This window comes from Glandiceps talaboti, chromosome 4 (assembly GCF_964340395.1).
Source record: "Glandiceps talaboti chromosome 4, keGlaTala1.1, whole genome shotgun sequence".
Lineage (NCBI taxonomy): Eukaryota > Metazoa > Hemichordata > Enteropneusta > Spengelidae > Glandiceps > Glandiceps talaboti.
The window spans coordinates 25,169,671-25,186,132 of record NC_135552.1 but is presented as its reverse complement, the minus strand read 5'-3'; the positions used below and the strand labels follow the sequence as shown (position 1 = coordinate 25,186,132).

At 34.4% G+C, this 16,462-nt stretch overlaps 2 protein-coding genes and 1 pseudogene across 2 annotated transcripts; 1 reads left to right on the top strand and 2 right to left on the bottom strand.

Moving 5' to 3' along the window:
• Positions 1–1,688: 1,688 nt before the first annotated feature.
• LOC144434383 (uncharacterized) lies at positions 1,689–6,880 on the bottom strand (annotated as a pseudogene).
• A 3,002-nt stretch (positions 6,881–9,882) lies between these two features.
• Positions 9,883–13,062, bottom strand: LOC144434451 (mitotic-spindle organizing protein 1-like). The gene is made up of 3 exons (XM_078122899.1): positions 13,005–13,062; positions 12,130–12,275; positions 9,883–11,090 (listed from the first exon to the last, which is right to left on the bottom strand). The coding sequence occupies exons 1-3, from the start codon at positions 13,054–13,056 to the stop codon at positions 11,070–11,072; spliced, it is 219 nt and encodes a 72-aa protein (XP_077979025.1). The 5' UTR covers positions 13,057–13,062; the 3' UTR covers positions 9,883–11,069.
• A 161-nt stretch (positions 13,063–13,223) lies between these two features.
• LOC144434381 (ubiquitin-conjugating enzyme E2 T-like) lies at positions 13,224–16,135 on the top strand. Its single transcript, XM_078122832.1, has 5 exons — positions 13,224–13,332; positions 13,627–13,696; positions 14,553–14,658; positions 15,262–15,360; positions 15,842–16,135. The coding sequence occupies exons 1-5, from the start codon at positions 13,224–13,226 to the stop codon at positions 16,133–16,135; spliced, it is 678 nt and encodes a 225-aa protein (XP_077978958.1).
• The last annotated feature ends 327 nt before the right edge of the window (positions 16,136–16,462 follow it).

Sequence of the window (16,462 nt, the reverse complement as noted above, 5' to 3'; positions counted from 1 at the left end):
AGGGTGTTATGCTTGCGAGCTGTCTTTGTATGATAGAGGCAATGTGGTATTAGTAGGATATAGAACTCTGCATACATGCACCTCGGTGTCTATCTTTTACTTATACACCAGGTGTCTTACTGACAAGTGTTATTGTCGATGCACAGACTAAATCACTCAAGGTGTTATGCTTGCAAGCTGACATCAGTTGTCAGTGGCAATGTGGTACATGTATTACCGTTACAACTAATTTCGCTGTAGCTTTCATGACACTCTTAACAGCCACTGAAACAAATTTGAGTCATTCGCACACTATGTGCAGTAGAAGTTGAACTTACCCCAATTAGAGTTGTACAAATTTGAGTCATTGGCTATGTGCAGTAGAAGTTGAACTTACCCCATTTAAAGGTGTACATGTAACACACAAAGTGGGACACACAAGAAATAAATAAGAACAAACAATTCGTAAATAATATATATTTTATTCATTGAGTTCAATAAAATGAATTCTCAATACAACTCTTGATTAGTAATAGTGAGAAAATTGTGACAGAATACTCTGAGAACCTGATCTACAATATTGCACAACATCTCAAAAAATGTCATTTTCACACAAAAAAAATATTTCAGTTGATTTAGTATAAAAGTCAAAATCTTGATAAAGTTTCTCCTTTCCAAAGGAGATATTTCAGTTAAGAATAAAGAACTATAAAACAATTCAAAATAGTTGTTTCTTTCTTCAAAATACATAATGTTCAGATTATCTAGACAATAATTATTTAATACCTGAAAAAGAATTTTACCATCTAGGCATGTCATCAAAATAACAATCATTCAATTTCTTGGTCTGCATTATGATGTATGTTACACTTTCATTACTGTAGGTGCAAGGTCTATTTATTGTTCTATTTTGAACCTCTCAGTCTAGTATGAAGTAAAATGCTGTCACAGATATCAACAATTTCAATAAAACACACCAGAATACAACATTCAAACTAACACAAAATATGAACATGAAATGAAAACCCAAAATAAAAGGATTGATGGAACCTTGAAGCTACTGTTTATATACAAGAAATATTAATGAAACCCCCAAAATCGGGTTTAAAGAAAGACAAAAGTAACATACAGGTTGACCTGTGAGGGCACCAAACTGAATTTCATGTACATTTTACCGAGGCTTTTTATCCTCGTTATATATTGATCAATAAAACTTACGTGTAAGGAAAGTAACAATAAATAACTGATAAATTTGTTTCCAAATTCTGTTCATCTTATCTTTTATTTATATTTTGAATAGCCGTTTCAAAATCACAGTAACTGTTGCCATGAGACCATTTTTGTCCTGTCTGCAAGTAATGTTTTACGTGACTTTGTTGTTACTCGTAAAAACATTCAGCCAAATGCATCACAGATATTTGTAAAACGAATCTGATACTGTAACAAATGTTTTTTTTTTGATTTTTTTTGCAGCAGCAGCAGTTACAAAATATACAATGTATATAGAACCAACAGTAACAAAACAACAAAAATACGATCATGCCAAACATTGATAGATAAAATAGTTTGAATTTGAGCAAGTATTTTTATAATTGTCAGATGTTTAAGAACAAAAACAAATGTTGATTCACAAAAACACAATAAATCAATCAAAGTTTGTCTGACTGATTATAGTTGTACAAGTATTTACTACTTTATTTCTGCCAGACCTATTGATATTGGTTTGGTTTCATGTCTGCTGGAATGTGTGAATGAGGTAAATTCGTTGCTGGGTGGATGGATGATGAGATCTGTTTCCATGGAAACTGTGGTAGCCCCATTGAGCTGTGATTGATGATTCTTGGACTAGAGTGTTTGTAAGGACTTTGTCTATGAGTACTGAAATTGTAAAACTTATTGAGGTATGGGGAAGGAGTGGTCACATATATCATATTAGTCTTGTCTGCGAACACTTGTGGTTGGAGTAAGATATTTTCATCTGGTGTAAGTCCAACATCTGGCATTTCTAGAAACGCCGATCTGTCCATGTCTGTTTCAGAACTCTCTGCAGAGAGTGACCTTTGAACTCTTGGTCTTGGCTTCATAACATCACTGGTTGTCAGCCGTTTCTGCTCAGTATCTGTTTGAATGATTGACATGTTGACATCTATACTATTAGAGCTGAAATCAGAATCGGATGACAGATTGACAACTTTAGAAGTCTCAAGATTCAATGCATTATCACAGGACATAGAACAGTAGTCTGTTGTTTCATTGGTAACTTCAATGTCCATATTACTCTGTGTGTTAAAACCACTGTCAGTGTAAGCATTGCCATCAAGTTGAGTTGATATTTCTCCCATGGTGAAGTCCTGAGTACCCTGTCGTAGATTTGTCTCTACAACACACTCCGAATGATAATGACCAAATTCTGACTGATCATCTTCTGGTCTTACTAGTATATTTCCTCTAATATCTGCATTCATACTTCGGAAGTCTGAGATATGTTCCTCTATGACTGGAGGTGAATTTTCGTCATCAAAGATGTCATTGTGTACATGATTTCTATCCGTGTTTATAGCTGATTGCACTAGATGGTCTTCTGTCAGTGGTTTGCCACTATGATAATGTATTGCTTGGGCAGCACTCATAACATTCTCCTGACATTCATCTGAAATATGAACACAAAGAAATCAAATCAAAACAAAGTTGGATATTATCCAAACACCTTTTGTTGATTACATGACAGGCTACTTTCCCAATCATATCAATTCATCAAATTGGCCTCTTGGTTAGATGAAACAGTAACTTCTTTGTGTGGAATGCACACAATCAAAAGTTACAGTTGACAATTTTTTGGGTTATTTGTATGTACCCCCTGGCACTTTTCAAAGTACATTTACAGCCAGACACTGTCAAGTCAACCAATACACGATGTATAGCTCCAGATACACAATGCAACCATTTACCTCTTGAGAACTGCAAGGCTTTGACTGGTGTGTCAATCTTTACTGCGGTCCTTGCTTTCCGACATCTCATCTCACTGGCATCTGTAACAATGGGCGAGAGTTGAGGTGATCCTAGTATAAGATGACGTGGTATTTCTTCACCTGATGATGGTGTCCCTTCTCTTCTAAAGGCTAATGGTGTTGATGGAGTTGCTGACTGACAACTAGAACCTGGCATCACAAAAAGACAGTGTAGTCAATTAATTGGTTTCAATTTTGGGAAATAGTCATTCCTTGTCAAGCAAGGTTATTGAAGGCTGTGATACAACTGCATGTGAGGTGCTGATATTGAGGCTGAAGTTATTCTCGGAACATGCAGAAAATGATTATTAATCACAGATTATACTAATCATGGTAACCGCCGGATACTGATAAACAATGTAAGCAATGTTAATACCTGAGTTTCCTGTACTTGGAGTTTTCAATATGGGTCTTGCAATTGGAGATAGTAAGGGTGTATCCATGGCAACAGAGAGAATAGATGACCTGGTTGGGAATTGAGGAGTCAGATATGGAGAATGTTTGTCTGGAATTGGACTGGAGGAGAACTGATTCTGGAAAACAATTGAAAGAGGATTGTGTGAACGGATGAATTTTATGATGCATGTATGAAACTATGTTACAATTTACCTTTTCTTAGTGATGAAAATTTCTACTCACAGAGTCAAAACATTTCTTGGAAGATCTGGGATACACTTCCAAGAAATGTTTAGACTCTTTGAGTAGGGGTTTAAAAAAACCCACAATAAATATACACCAGATTATTGAACATAAATACCTATGGTTAAGAACACATAGATTTGTTTACTACATACAGCATATCTGGACATTTTGCCAAACTCGATCATATGTAATTCATGATGTGAATTTATAATGTTATTTGTTTGTATACAAACACTGCAATTTGGGAAATCAGGATTCAAAGATTGGGGTATGAATATCTCCACCATGAAGGCCTGTCTTTGTCAGGATTCAAAGATTGGTGTATGAATATCTACATCATGAAGGCCTGTCTTTGTATACTTACTGATGATGGTGTTTTGACTGGAGAGTTGTCACTATTGATACTACTAGAGTGGTGACAACTAACTGGTGACAATGGTGGTGATCTGCCTGGACATGGACTTGACCTCTCTGAGTTGTTGGTACTTTTGACAAGACTGGGAGGTAATGCGTTATCTCCTTGAAAGAATAATTTCCTTCTCAGAGATGACATGCAAATTACATCCAGATCAGAGTCACAGTTACTGTAGAACTCATTACCTGTGTACAGGAAAAAGAAAAACGACAACTGTACATTGTAGTTTGTTGCATTACAAATCCGGTACTAGTATTCTGACAAAGTGTGTATTTATTGACAAGTTGATTCACTTGAAATATCTTTAATTTCTAGTCACAGGAAAAGGAATTTTACTACCTAGTATCAGAGAAATAACAATCTGTCAATTTCTTGGTTGACACCACGACTTCATCACATCTGTTTGAAGCCTTAGAAGGTGGTAGGCTGATTGGAGTAATAGACCCATTCATGCTTGAACAAACAGACAATTTAAAATGGCAGATATACCAACTGATATTACCACTTTGTTTTCAGTTTGCCATCAAATCATTGTCAGAAAATATAGTTCATAGTTTTTTTTGGAAGTGTACTTACCAATAATTGTTTGAAGGTCAAAGTCAGTTGGAAATGACAAAGCTGTCTGACATGATGCTGAAATTTGAAAATAAATAAATAAAATGAAATCAATATTAATCCAACTTTCAGAAAGCAACTGATCCAATAAATAAAAGTTAATGATAGTCTATCATAGACATGTCATGTGTATATTATATATCATACAAGGTTAATACATTCATAGTTCAACCCACAGTTTGCCGAGTCACACATTCCAAATTTCATAAAAGGACTCTGAAATGCAAGTCATCGTTTGTGCAGCCTATTACATACTGATATGTCGCAATAGAGGTATAGATCTGACAGATATTGGTGCTGGTCTGTCTTAACACATTTCTTCAAACTAAATCAAAAGATGTCTACATACCTTCACTGGTCTTTGGTTTATCTGACATTGAGGTATTCTTGGGTGAATCCATGTATGAATCACCCACGTATTCTTTGATGTCTGAAAGTAACAAACATTGAATGGATATTGATTCATTTGAAAGGCTATACCCTATATATACATCAAGAAGTAAATGATACTTTGAAATACCATGTAAATCTTTTAAAAAACGGTACCAAAGTCGTAAATTACATTTTCTTGTTGTACATCACTCTTCCATAGTATGTGTGCGAAATGTAGCCACCATTCATCTATATTGATTATTTCAACTCTATATCACCACTGACCCACTCGAGGCTGATATTTATAGGCAAGTTCTCTTGTCATGTTTGTCCTGCTAGAGGGCGGGGTTTAATCTCTATTGTCAATGTCATCATGCTACCCTGTATTTATCACCTTCAGAAATTACGTCTTGAATTATCACATGCTTTTCATTGAAATGTAACATAATACAAAAAAGATAAATTCCTATATCTTAATATAATTCCATATTTGTGATAAGTAAATACTTACATCTAGTAGACGGAGGGTTTGGTGAAAACGTAACATGTTTCATTTCTTTGGTTTCTGACCATGGTGATGGTGCTACATGTTTCTGAGAGAAAAACTGTAACACAGACGAAAAAACACATGAAGTTAAATTGTTTTCATAATCAAGAAATTACGAAAGATCTACAGATTCTTTTGTAACTGTTCTTCAACACTTTTGTGGATAAGATTATAATATTGTACATTCATGTGTATGTCTTTGTGTGAGTCAAGTTTCTTTTTTCGGAACCAATTTACAAATGTTCCTACTTTAGATAACAATTGCAGTGTCTTCATCATCATATTGAAATCTTTAATTCCTTCTTAGTTTTCCTCCTTGGATACTAGTATGTTATATGTTCAGAAACATTTTGTGTTATCATTATCTTTCCTCTTTCCAGTACCATAACATAAAAGTTCAGTCTTTGAGTGAATAGTTCAACTGTTCACGTTTCCTTCAACTATTGTAAAGAGATTTCTGTTATATTTACACTACCTGATCTATTGCTTTCTGTGCCTTTTCTTCCACCTCATTGTCAACTTGTTCACTCTCTTGATGTGAGGTCTCATCAATATCAGCTGGTTGAAGAATAGCAAGATTGTCTATAGACCAATGGAAAGGACTGGTGGACCTCTGTCAACATAATACAAGGATTATGAGAAAATATAGAATGACCTACATCCATACACTGTATTTCAATATAACTGTTCAATATTAATTGTTCATCTTCACTGACATAGACATAGCAAATTATGGTAATATTACAACACTTGAATACAGTATAGAATGTCAATATCAGAGACATCTTGATATGAACTTTGTAAGGACAATACCAATAGAAGAAATACATACATATACATGTGTAAATTTGTAACATGTTTGACCACTGAAATATGATATGACACAGATGGAAACAAGACAGCAAAATACAGACAAACATGTATGTACAATGCAACACTGGATCATTGCCTACAACAGTCCATGGACATGGCAGGCCTCCACTGACTGTCTGGGCTGTCTCAACAAATTTACAACACCTTCATTTATACCTTTGCAGAACTGTCCAAAAACCTATACCACTCACTGACACACACACACACACACACACACACACACACACACACGCATACCTATAAACATACACACACACATGCTGATAATAAAAGTGAGTATCATAGTCATACCATTTTCTGTGATGGCGATCTTGTTCTTGAAAAGACTGAAGGACTAAACTGAGGTAGGTGAAGTGTATCAGTGGTGTCTGCATCAAATGGATTCTGAATGACACAATCTTGTGATAACTCTCCATCGATTTCATCCATTGTTTATGTCTTCCTGAGGTAGATTGCTATCTGTACATATGACCTGTTAATAGTTTGTAATTGTTTTAAAATTCTGTCTGCTGCAATTATTACAAAGCTATCCATGATTTCGAATCTTAAAATCTCTTCATGAGATTCAAAGCCAGGGATAGCCTCTAGACTACTGATCACTTGGATCAATAAATGGAGTCAATGGTGTTAATGTGTGCTGATTGACACTCTGGGTCATTTGGGTAATAATAGGTGATAATGTTTTTGAATTTTCTTTGGTAGAACCATAGACCCTCCACCAACGGAGGGTCTATGGCAGAACTTGGAAAGCGCTCACAAGCTCACAGTCACTTGTGAGTTAATATTCAGTGTTAGACCACCGAACGTTGGTCTGAGAGTCTATTCAAGGATGAGTTATTACTAGTTACACTGGTTTTTTTACAGGTATTTATGAATATTCAAAAAAAATACCATCACTGCATCAGCTGTGTTTGCGCACATACACTATACAATACTGCGTAAACACAACTGACGGTATTTTTTTGAATATCCGTCAATACTTATCGTCATTTTTTTTTATTATAAACATCCTTGAATAGAATATTAGTTCGCAAGTGACTGTGTACCAACAGTATCGTACCACAGGTACTCGAATCTATCTGTATGATTTTGGAGGAAATGTATTGTGAATAATAGCTCTTATTTACTATACAATTTTTAAAAATCATACACATTGATTCGAGTGCCTGTGTACCGGACACCGGCGCTCATTGTCGCTACCAAGTGTTGATATGGTGCCAAGTTGTAAAACGCGGACGTTTAACGGGCAATCTGTTAGTTCTGGCCATGGTCAATATGCCTCTTTCAACAAAATATATGTAAGTGGATGTTTACCACGGGTCATTTGAAAGAAAGGAACTGGCTAAAAATTACGCTTACCTTTCTGCTGTGAGTTGAAATACTGGAGATGTGCGGAAGGAACGCCGCGTCTTCTTCAAATTCTTCGCCTTCTACTACTGGAACAATTTCAACCAATCAGAAGCCAAGGAATGTTTCAGCTGAGAAGGATATTGGCCACCTAGCGGAACGTAAAAAATCATACAACAAATGCAAGATCCCATAAATATCAATAATTAAAAGAACATTAACAAAAGCCCAGATATATTGCTATCTAGCACCTTTCTAGTGAGTTTTGAAAATCGTTAGATTGTTCAAAATACACGCAAAAAAGCAAGGACACGTGACCGTGTAAAATAATGACACACTTATAGGGTATTTAACCTTTGACCCCTTAGTTGTTTAAATGCCACCAGACAGCGTCCCTAACGACTTCTCTTGCCAAATTTGCAAAGCGTCAATCTTTGTTGTCAGTGAAAGAAAAGTCGCTTGCCACGTACAGCGTACCAGTAACCGTTTTAACTGAAATGAATAACGAGTAACTGACATTACAGAATGTAACACGTAAGGTTTATGTAACTCAGTTTCCAGCTAGCCTGGATCCATAGGGACATAGGAATATTTCTTAGATTGTTGTTTTCCTGGTCTACAGGCTAAATGTAACAACCCTTTCCTTCCTAGTACCTGTAAGGAAAACTAGAATAGAGATTAATACATTTGTAGAAGCACGATTCATGTGATGTTTTTCTTAAGAAAACAGCAATCTAAGCAATAATATGTGTCCCTGTGCCAGGATCAATGCACAATTCAGGTTACAAAAATGTTTATATTTTTAACCACAATGCCGGCTGACTTGCAGTCCCCCTATTATTAATTATACTGTTGATATACTCAACTATTTAGTGATTATATGCCGATTAGTTAAAAATTTGTGAAATTCATAGATGTGAAGAGTAAAATTTGTGAAATTCATTGCACAGTTCAATGCTCAGATGTTTGCAAATGATGTCTTCTAACCAAAATTCTGGAAGGCCAAACAAAATACAAAAAAAAGGTCTATTCAACAGTTTGGAAAGTTTAAACAGCTCACAGTATGATTGTGCTGTTATAGGTCCATGCATGGTTGATACTTCCATGGTCCATGAGTAATTGTTATTATCAGTATTACTATTACCATTAATAATGAGTTTGCTACAAATAAAAGATATACATGTAGGTAATGAACATGGGGGGGGGGGGAAGTCTCCATTCTCTCTTCTAGTATTCAGACATAGACGTAGTCACAGACAAGTTACTTGCCTGTGATGTAGTCTATGAATTAGACTAGGGAGATTCATACATAGATCTAAACATAGACCCTCTGATGTTTTGTTTGTATTGGTCAGATATGGCATGTGTGTATTGCTCATTGTATAATAAGGGAAACCTTGGAGTAATTATACTGTCAGTATTAAAGTTGCTAAATGTAGTTTCAAAATAGTCTGCAGTTTCCTATATATCTGCACCTATATAAACCTTGTGACACAGTGATATATAGTTACTATTACTAACAGTCTAGGCTATTGAAATACAAGGTCAAAACACACAAAGGTCATCTTGATGTGACACCTATTGAAGATATTAGGGCTCCATTTTTCTGCTATATCAAATATGTTGGAGGGTATCAAGGATTGTAAAAATGACAAAATGTGAGCTTTCTAAGCAAGCTGAAGTGTCTAACTTTGAGACAAGTTAAAATATGTCATACTGTCAGCATTTCTCAGTTTGACGACATTCAGTTGTATCCTTCATTTATATCAGTAAAAAAATGTCTTCAAAAGCCCCCCCCCCCCCCCCCCCCCTCAAGTATAAGCAAAAATTTTTTACTGAATGTCAGGTGGGAAGTTACTACCCCTTTTTAGAGTCATGCGGTCATATGTACATTACATATATATTTTATTGCAGATTGTAAACCTTTCAGCGGCTAATTACAATTACTCTGTAAGATATGACATTCATGCCACCATCAGTTAACACTTGTGAAGCCTGATTATGGCTGAACACAACATATTCTACAGTTTATATTACAACATATTACATTTTAACAGATGTAGAAGAATGACACAAGACACCTCTATTTTTAGGGAATATTTATTTATGAGGAAAATGGACCAGTGTTGAAGTGTAAAGATGGATGGTTGGTAAATGTATACAGATATAGAAATACAATTATAAAGAGAGATCTCACATATAAAAACTTCAAACAATGGGTTATTGTCTTTAGATTCATATATACATGCCTAGGCTAGTAAACTAAATGCTTGATACCATAAATGTGACATGACTGCTCCTATAATTAGGTGTACATACAATACATACACATCCATGCATCAACTTTACAGAAGTCATTAGCAAGCAATATTTTTGTTTTCATTTCAATATATTTCAATACAATGTATTTTCAACAAAAGTAAACATACTGGTCAGTCATGACACAGCTGCACAGGATGGAAAGGTCGCTGATTGAAATCATGACTGTAATACCAGGTCTTGGAGTTTACACATTGAAAATCAATATGGCAAATTACCATTGACACTCAATTCAGTGTTGATAAAATAACAACTTTGTTAAAAATCTAACGAGACTTGAGAACAAGAAACATGAAAACGATATTCATAACTGCAACCCACTCTGAAAACTCAAGAATCAAGACTGTTTTCCATTATATACAACAGTACTGTGAGTACAGTCAGTTTTTTGGCATACAATGTGCTTTCCATATACTAGTATTGCTTTCTCTCTATCATACATTGTCATGCTACATGAAATGTTGAGGAATGAAGCAAATCACACGCATACACTTTTAAAACAAGTTGTAGGGACAGTTGTATTTTAGGAAAGGTAAAACTTGTGTGAAATTGTTATCATTTTACATCTACTATTCTGGTTGTCAAAATACAGAAACTGAGATCAAAATCTAAAGCTCTGCCTTATATAAATAGATACACTGGCACAATACAAAAATATATACATGATATTAAAGTCTCATCTTGAAATTTTGCAACTAAAATTTTAACTTCGATAATCTTTATCATATTAGTTCAACATGATTTCTCTCATTTTGTTGTGATCCAGTCTTGGGTTTGATGTATAAGATCTTCACCACTGTACATGTAGATACTGCTATAAGACAAGGGGTGACAATCTAACACGTGGTGGTATCGTCCAGTTTCCAGTTTCAATCTTCAGCACTACTTGCAGGTATGGCAGTAACAATGATTGGCAGGGGATTTTGATGATGATATGAAAAGAAACAATGTGCTATTCTGATGTCTCAGCAGCCTAAGAAGATAAAACAATTTATAAGATTAAAAATAGTTGACAAATATCAGGACCATGATGTAAAATCCTATCCTTGGTATTCATTTTAACCCAGAGACTTGGCTATCTGACTTGACATACTGGCTTGAAAGTATAGCCTAGAGACTTGGCTACCTGACTTGACATACTGGCTTGACAGTATAGCCAAGAGACTTGGCTATCTGACTCAACATACTGGCTTGACAGTATAGCCCAGAGACTTGCCTATCTGACTCTACATATTGGCTTGACAATATTTAACATTTTCAAACCAAATAGCCAAGTCTCTGGGCTACATTCATTTGTTACCTAATAGCCTGATTAACTTTCTGAGATACATGATAAAGTATACACAGCATCTGCAATTTATAGGAATATACATTGATGGAAGGTAAGTTTCTATGACTTCCTGTTCCATGTAATTATTTATTTTTGCCACCAATATATCTCTATCGCTATGAGTCTTTATTTACATTAGATTGTATTTTTGTTGTTATTGTGAAACTTGTACCTGCCCAAATTTGTCTTAATTATTTGCATGTCTGGTCCATGGACTTTGATTAGTTCCTAAGGAACTTTTCCATGGCCCTCACCAGAAATGTTCTTTCTGTTACTTTCAAAGATTGTGTATATTTTCTTCTCTGATGGAATAAATTTCAATTCAATATATCTATATTTGCTGTGACAGGATATCAACACAGTGAGAATGTAAAATCTATGTAATTCCTTTATTCTGAGACATTAGAAATATATGGTCAAAGTGATGTATTCAGTGTGCCCTCTAAGTCAATTTGACGCCCCACTGATTCACAAATTTCTAGTGACATACCAAAATTTGGTGTTCCCCTATCTCTTACTATGTGGTGACTCACAAGAAATCCCAGTTTTTCTCATTTTGACTCAAAACAACAAAATTTTGCTATCATTAGAGGACACACTGATGTATTTCATTCTGACTCCAAGTGTCCTCTCCTGAAGTCTCTAAGTATTTACCCTGTACATGTTACACTATGGTACTTACTTTCAAAGCTGCAGTCTCTCTTCTAAGTTCTTTGATAACTGATGCTAAGGCCTCTGGGTTAACTCCTTGTTCCACTAGTCTAACACAAATAGACAATGTTTCTGAGTCCAATTCAGTATTCAATAGACGGGAAATTTCCTGCAATGCTGCAACATCAAAATTTGTTTGGTTCAATATTTCAAAAAAAGTACATGCACACTGAAATAACCATCAATTTAATATTGAAAGACTTTGAAAGGCTGCTTGATCTTACGGATTATTTGTCCCTAGATTAACACTGTAAGTTAGTTTTCTTAGATAACTTTCATTTTGAAGAAAAATATTTCCATAACAATGATTGATAAAGGAAAGGTATATTATTTGATGGATAGCCATAGTCATCAAAATAATTTTACTAATATCAGACATCATTCAAATTAAATTGTTGAGTTACTACTTCATATATTGTGATCTTATAAGTTATGCTCATGTGGTCGGAATTATTTTGAGTCTTCACTGTCACAGACTTCCAAGTTCAGCTTCCTAATTTTTGATCTGTAGAATCTTTAGATTATATGACTAACAAATTGCTTCCTGCATTTTCATATCTTACTTAACAATCTATTCTCTCTATTAAAATACCGTTTTATGAAAATATGCAGAAATTTGCATAGGCAGTTTTCAACGACTGAATAAAATAATATAATACAAATTCAATTGTCAACATGTATGAGCAAGTGCCTAGGGTCATCGAACTTATCATTTCTTGTGTTCCTAATACAATTTCGAGAATTCTACTTATCAGTCACAACTTTGGAATGGCTTTTCGATTACTGAGCCCAAACTAAAAAATAAACGTTCCAAATATTTCGATTAGAACCATAACAAATACTCACTATCCATGGTTTCTCTCGCAGCAGTGAGGGAAACAGGCTTTTCACCCGCCATTTTCAAAATCTTTGAAAAGCGCCTCCAGCGGTCACCTCAACTTTTCAACGAGAGCGAGAAACCACGCGATTCCGCGATTTCGCGCGAAATTGGAACCCGGAAGAAATTCTGAAATCATTGCTCTTCACGCACTGCATGCACCGACAGGTACACAAATAATCGTAGCGATGCAAAGAGCAACTCGAATGAAACGAGAAATCCAGTTACTTGAAAGAGAACCTCCTCATGGAGTGTCATGCTGGATGAAGAAAGATAGAATAGATGAACTAGAAGCACGTAAGTACTGGTAAATTTAGTTGAGATACATAATAATATTGATAATTGAAGATGGACTTTGTACATGTATGAAATAATAAATAAAATACTTTGTCAATTTTTGAATAATCTTTCATATTCTTGATTCTAAAAGTACAGCAAATATATCATACTAAATATGTCCAATGCAAGTACATTACAAAATCACAAATAATACAAGGACATTTTGATCTCTATGTTGCAAGTTACTATTTAAGTACCAATACCCTGACCATGGTAGTATGAAATTATCTTTGTTTACATTGTAATTTGTAGAAATCCTTGGTGGCGATGAAACACCCTATACTGGTGGCATATTTAAATTGGAAATACAAGTACCAGAAAGGTATTTACAAAATAGATTCTTTAGTGTGTGAATATAAAGATGTCCCTGTTACAGTGTTTTCAAAGTTTGAGCTCAGTATTAAAGTAGGTAAAGGCTTTAGCTGCAATAATTGTAGCTTTGTTTTTATTTACAATACTTTCTTATGCTTTTTTATATTTTATTTTGTGTGACTTAAACATTTTATTGTTTTACTTTTTATTTTCTTACGGGGTTTGCAAAGAAAAATAAAGCTAGTGGTTCTAGTGGAGGACCGACAGCAATGGAGCAAAACTGGGTTCCCTAGGTCTTATGGTTTTTACCAAAATTCCCAGCAAACATTTTGGTATGGATATCAATGCAAGCTTTCCCAAACTTCCTCAGCTGTTTCTGGGGTTCATACATGTAAACATTTGAAAAAAAATATGATGTAATTTCAAGTATTTATTATGTGATAGGTATAATATTGTTGAGATTGAATTTTTTGCAAGTTCTGATGTTGTGTCTGTCTCTACATTCTCTCATCATGTTCCAATAGGGGAGATTGACTAATCTATTGTTTCTTTTCATATGTCAATAACCACAATTCACCTTTTAAACCGACACCAATCATTAAATCAGTTCATCAACATCATATTTGAGTAAAATATTGATTTCTAGCATTGGTAATAAAAATCTGATCTTATGAATTCTTTCTAGTGAGGTTGAAACATCGCTATAGCCCAACTTCTTTCAATGTGAATTTTTTTTTCAAAAGTCAAAACATCTGACAAGAGGAAGTCTTATAACTTCATGCTTTAATTTCCAAAAATAAGGTTATGAAAAAAAAAATCATCTGCATATTTTGAGTCCGTAATTGTTTTTTGTTATTGTCTAACAGGTATCCCTTTGAACCACCCAAGATACGGTTCGTAACACCAATCTATCATCCAAATATTGATAATGGTGGACGTATATGTTTAGATATACTGAAAATGCCACCCGGGGTAAGATATAGTATTTTAATCTATTCATTGGCATAACCAGAGTGATACTGGGTTTTTTAATTCACTACAGTGTACCTCAAAGTACCAATACTAGTATTTTGTGAATTCATCACTTTCATTTGTATGAGCTACTGCCAGTGAATATCTCATAACACATGTGATAATTATAATGTTAGTTTTTATCACAGACAAGTAACACGTCTGTGTTTTTATATAGTGCTAATGCTTTCCAACACTGCTCAAAACAGTGTATAATTATTACTCATGGCATGGACCTATAGCAGCACAGCTGAACTATCAACATTTTGATTCACTGCTTCTTTCAACACATATGCTTACGTACAAAATAAGCTTCCACTAAAATGCCTCAGATTAGTATGAAAAACAAACTTTAAAAAATATTTGTGCAGGAAGAAAGCATTATCAAAAAAGTACTGAGCTCATTTTAAGCATGTGATAAAACTATACTATCACGTTATCCTGTTTAAGTTCAGGTAATGATTGCACTATTTTATTAGTTTGCTTTCATGCATCCATATTTTCTGGTCAGCTTTTTTTTCTTCTTTCTCAACACAATCTTTTCTGTATCTTTCATTTCACCAGGGATCATGGAAACCAAGTTTGAATATATCCACAGTTTTAAAGTCAATCCAGCTATTAATGGCAGATCCTAATCCTGATGACCCACTCATGACTGATATTGTAAGTTTTTAGCTTTCACTGTGTTGCCATAATTACAAGAAACTACTAAAAAAAAGAAGAACCTACTGTATCTTTCAGACACAAAATATCTTTATGGTTTAAGAGAAACAAATGTATCTTCCAAAGACAGAATGTGAACATTATCTTTCTTTATAATGTCTATAATACATAACTATGAATAACGCTATCATGACGTAATTACTCATTGAAAAATTTGTCTTGGTATTTGACTACAGTAGTTATGAAATATTTATATGAGACAAAACTACTTATTTGTCAACAAATTGTTGTTTGAATACAGTAAAACAGATGACAAATATTTGTTTGTTTGTGCAGATTGTTCCATACATCGATACTGTAAAATAGCCAAATGAAAATATGACGAGAAAAGTAGTCTTTCAGAGCATTATTGCTAGATGACAGTGCATATTGTATTCCACCCTGTAAAACATGTATTTTTATAATCTTATTTGGTCCATAGTCAAATGAATACAAGTTCAACAGGCCTCAGTTCATGCAGAATGCCAAACAATGGACACATAAACATGCCATAGTGGATGATGCCCAGCCTACATGTACAATAGGTGGCAGAAAAGACAAGGAAAACAATCAACAGACAATTAACAAGTCAGCTGATAGTGACAGTGACAGTGACAGTGATGAAACAAGTAGTGATGATGATGATGATGATGATGATGTGGTTCAACGTACAGCTATGAAGAGGAAAACAATGCCTGGAACATCTCAACAACCAGTCAACAAACTTAGTAGATGAGCATTGAGAACTGGCATTCTACAGACTCATATAATCAAGTTATGAAGACTTATTATAGACATGTGATAAATTCACGATGATAATATATTACTGACAATTTATGATCAGTAATTTGGAATGATCACAGTCTAAAGGGAGTTGAGATGGACTGAAATATATCTTGTCAGTTACAAGTGATGCTGTAATACTGATATACTTGATTGACTGATAAAGAGAATTTATCTGAATTGAATTGAATTGAATCAATAACTTTTTAAATAACAAATACTGCAGTGTACAATAAATAACCTCATTTACAATGGTGCAACTACATAAAAGTCAGCTATA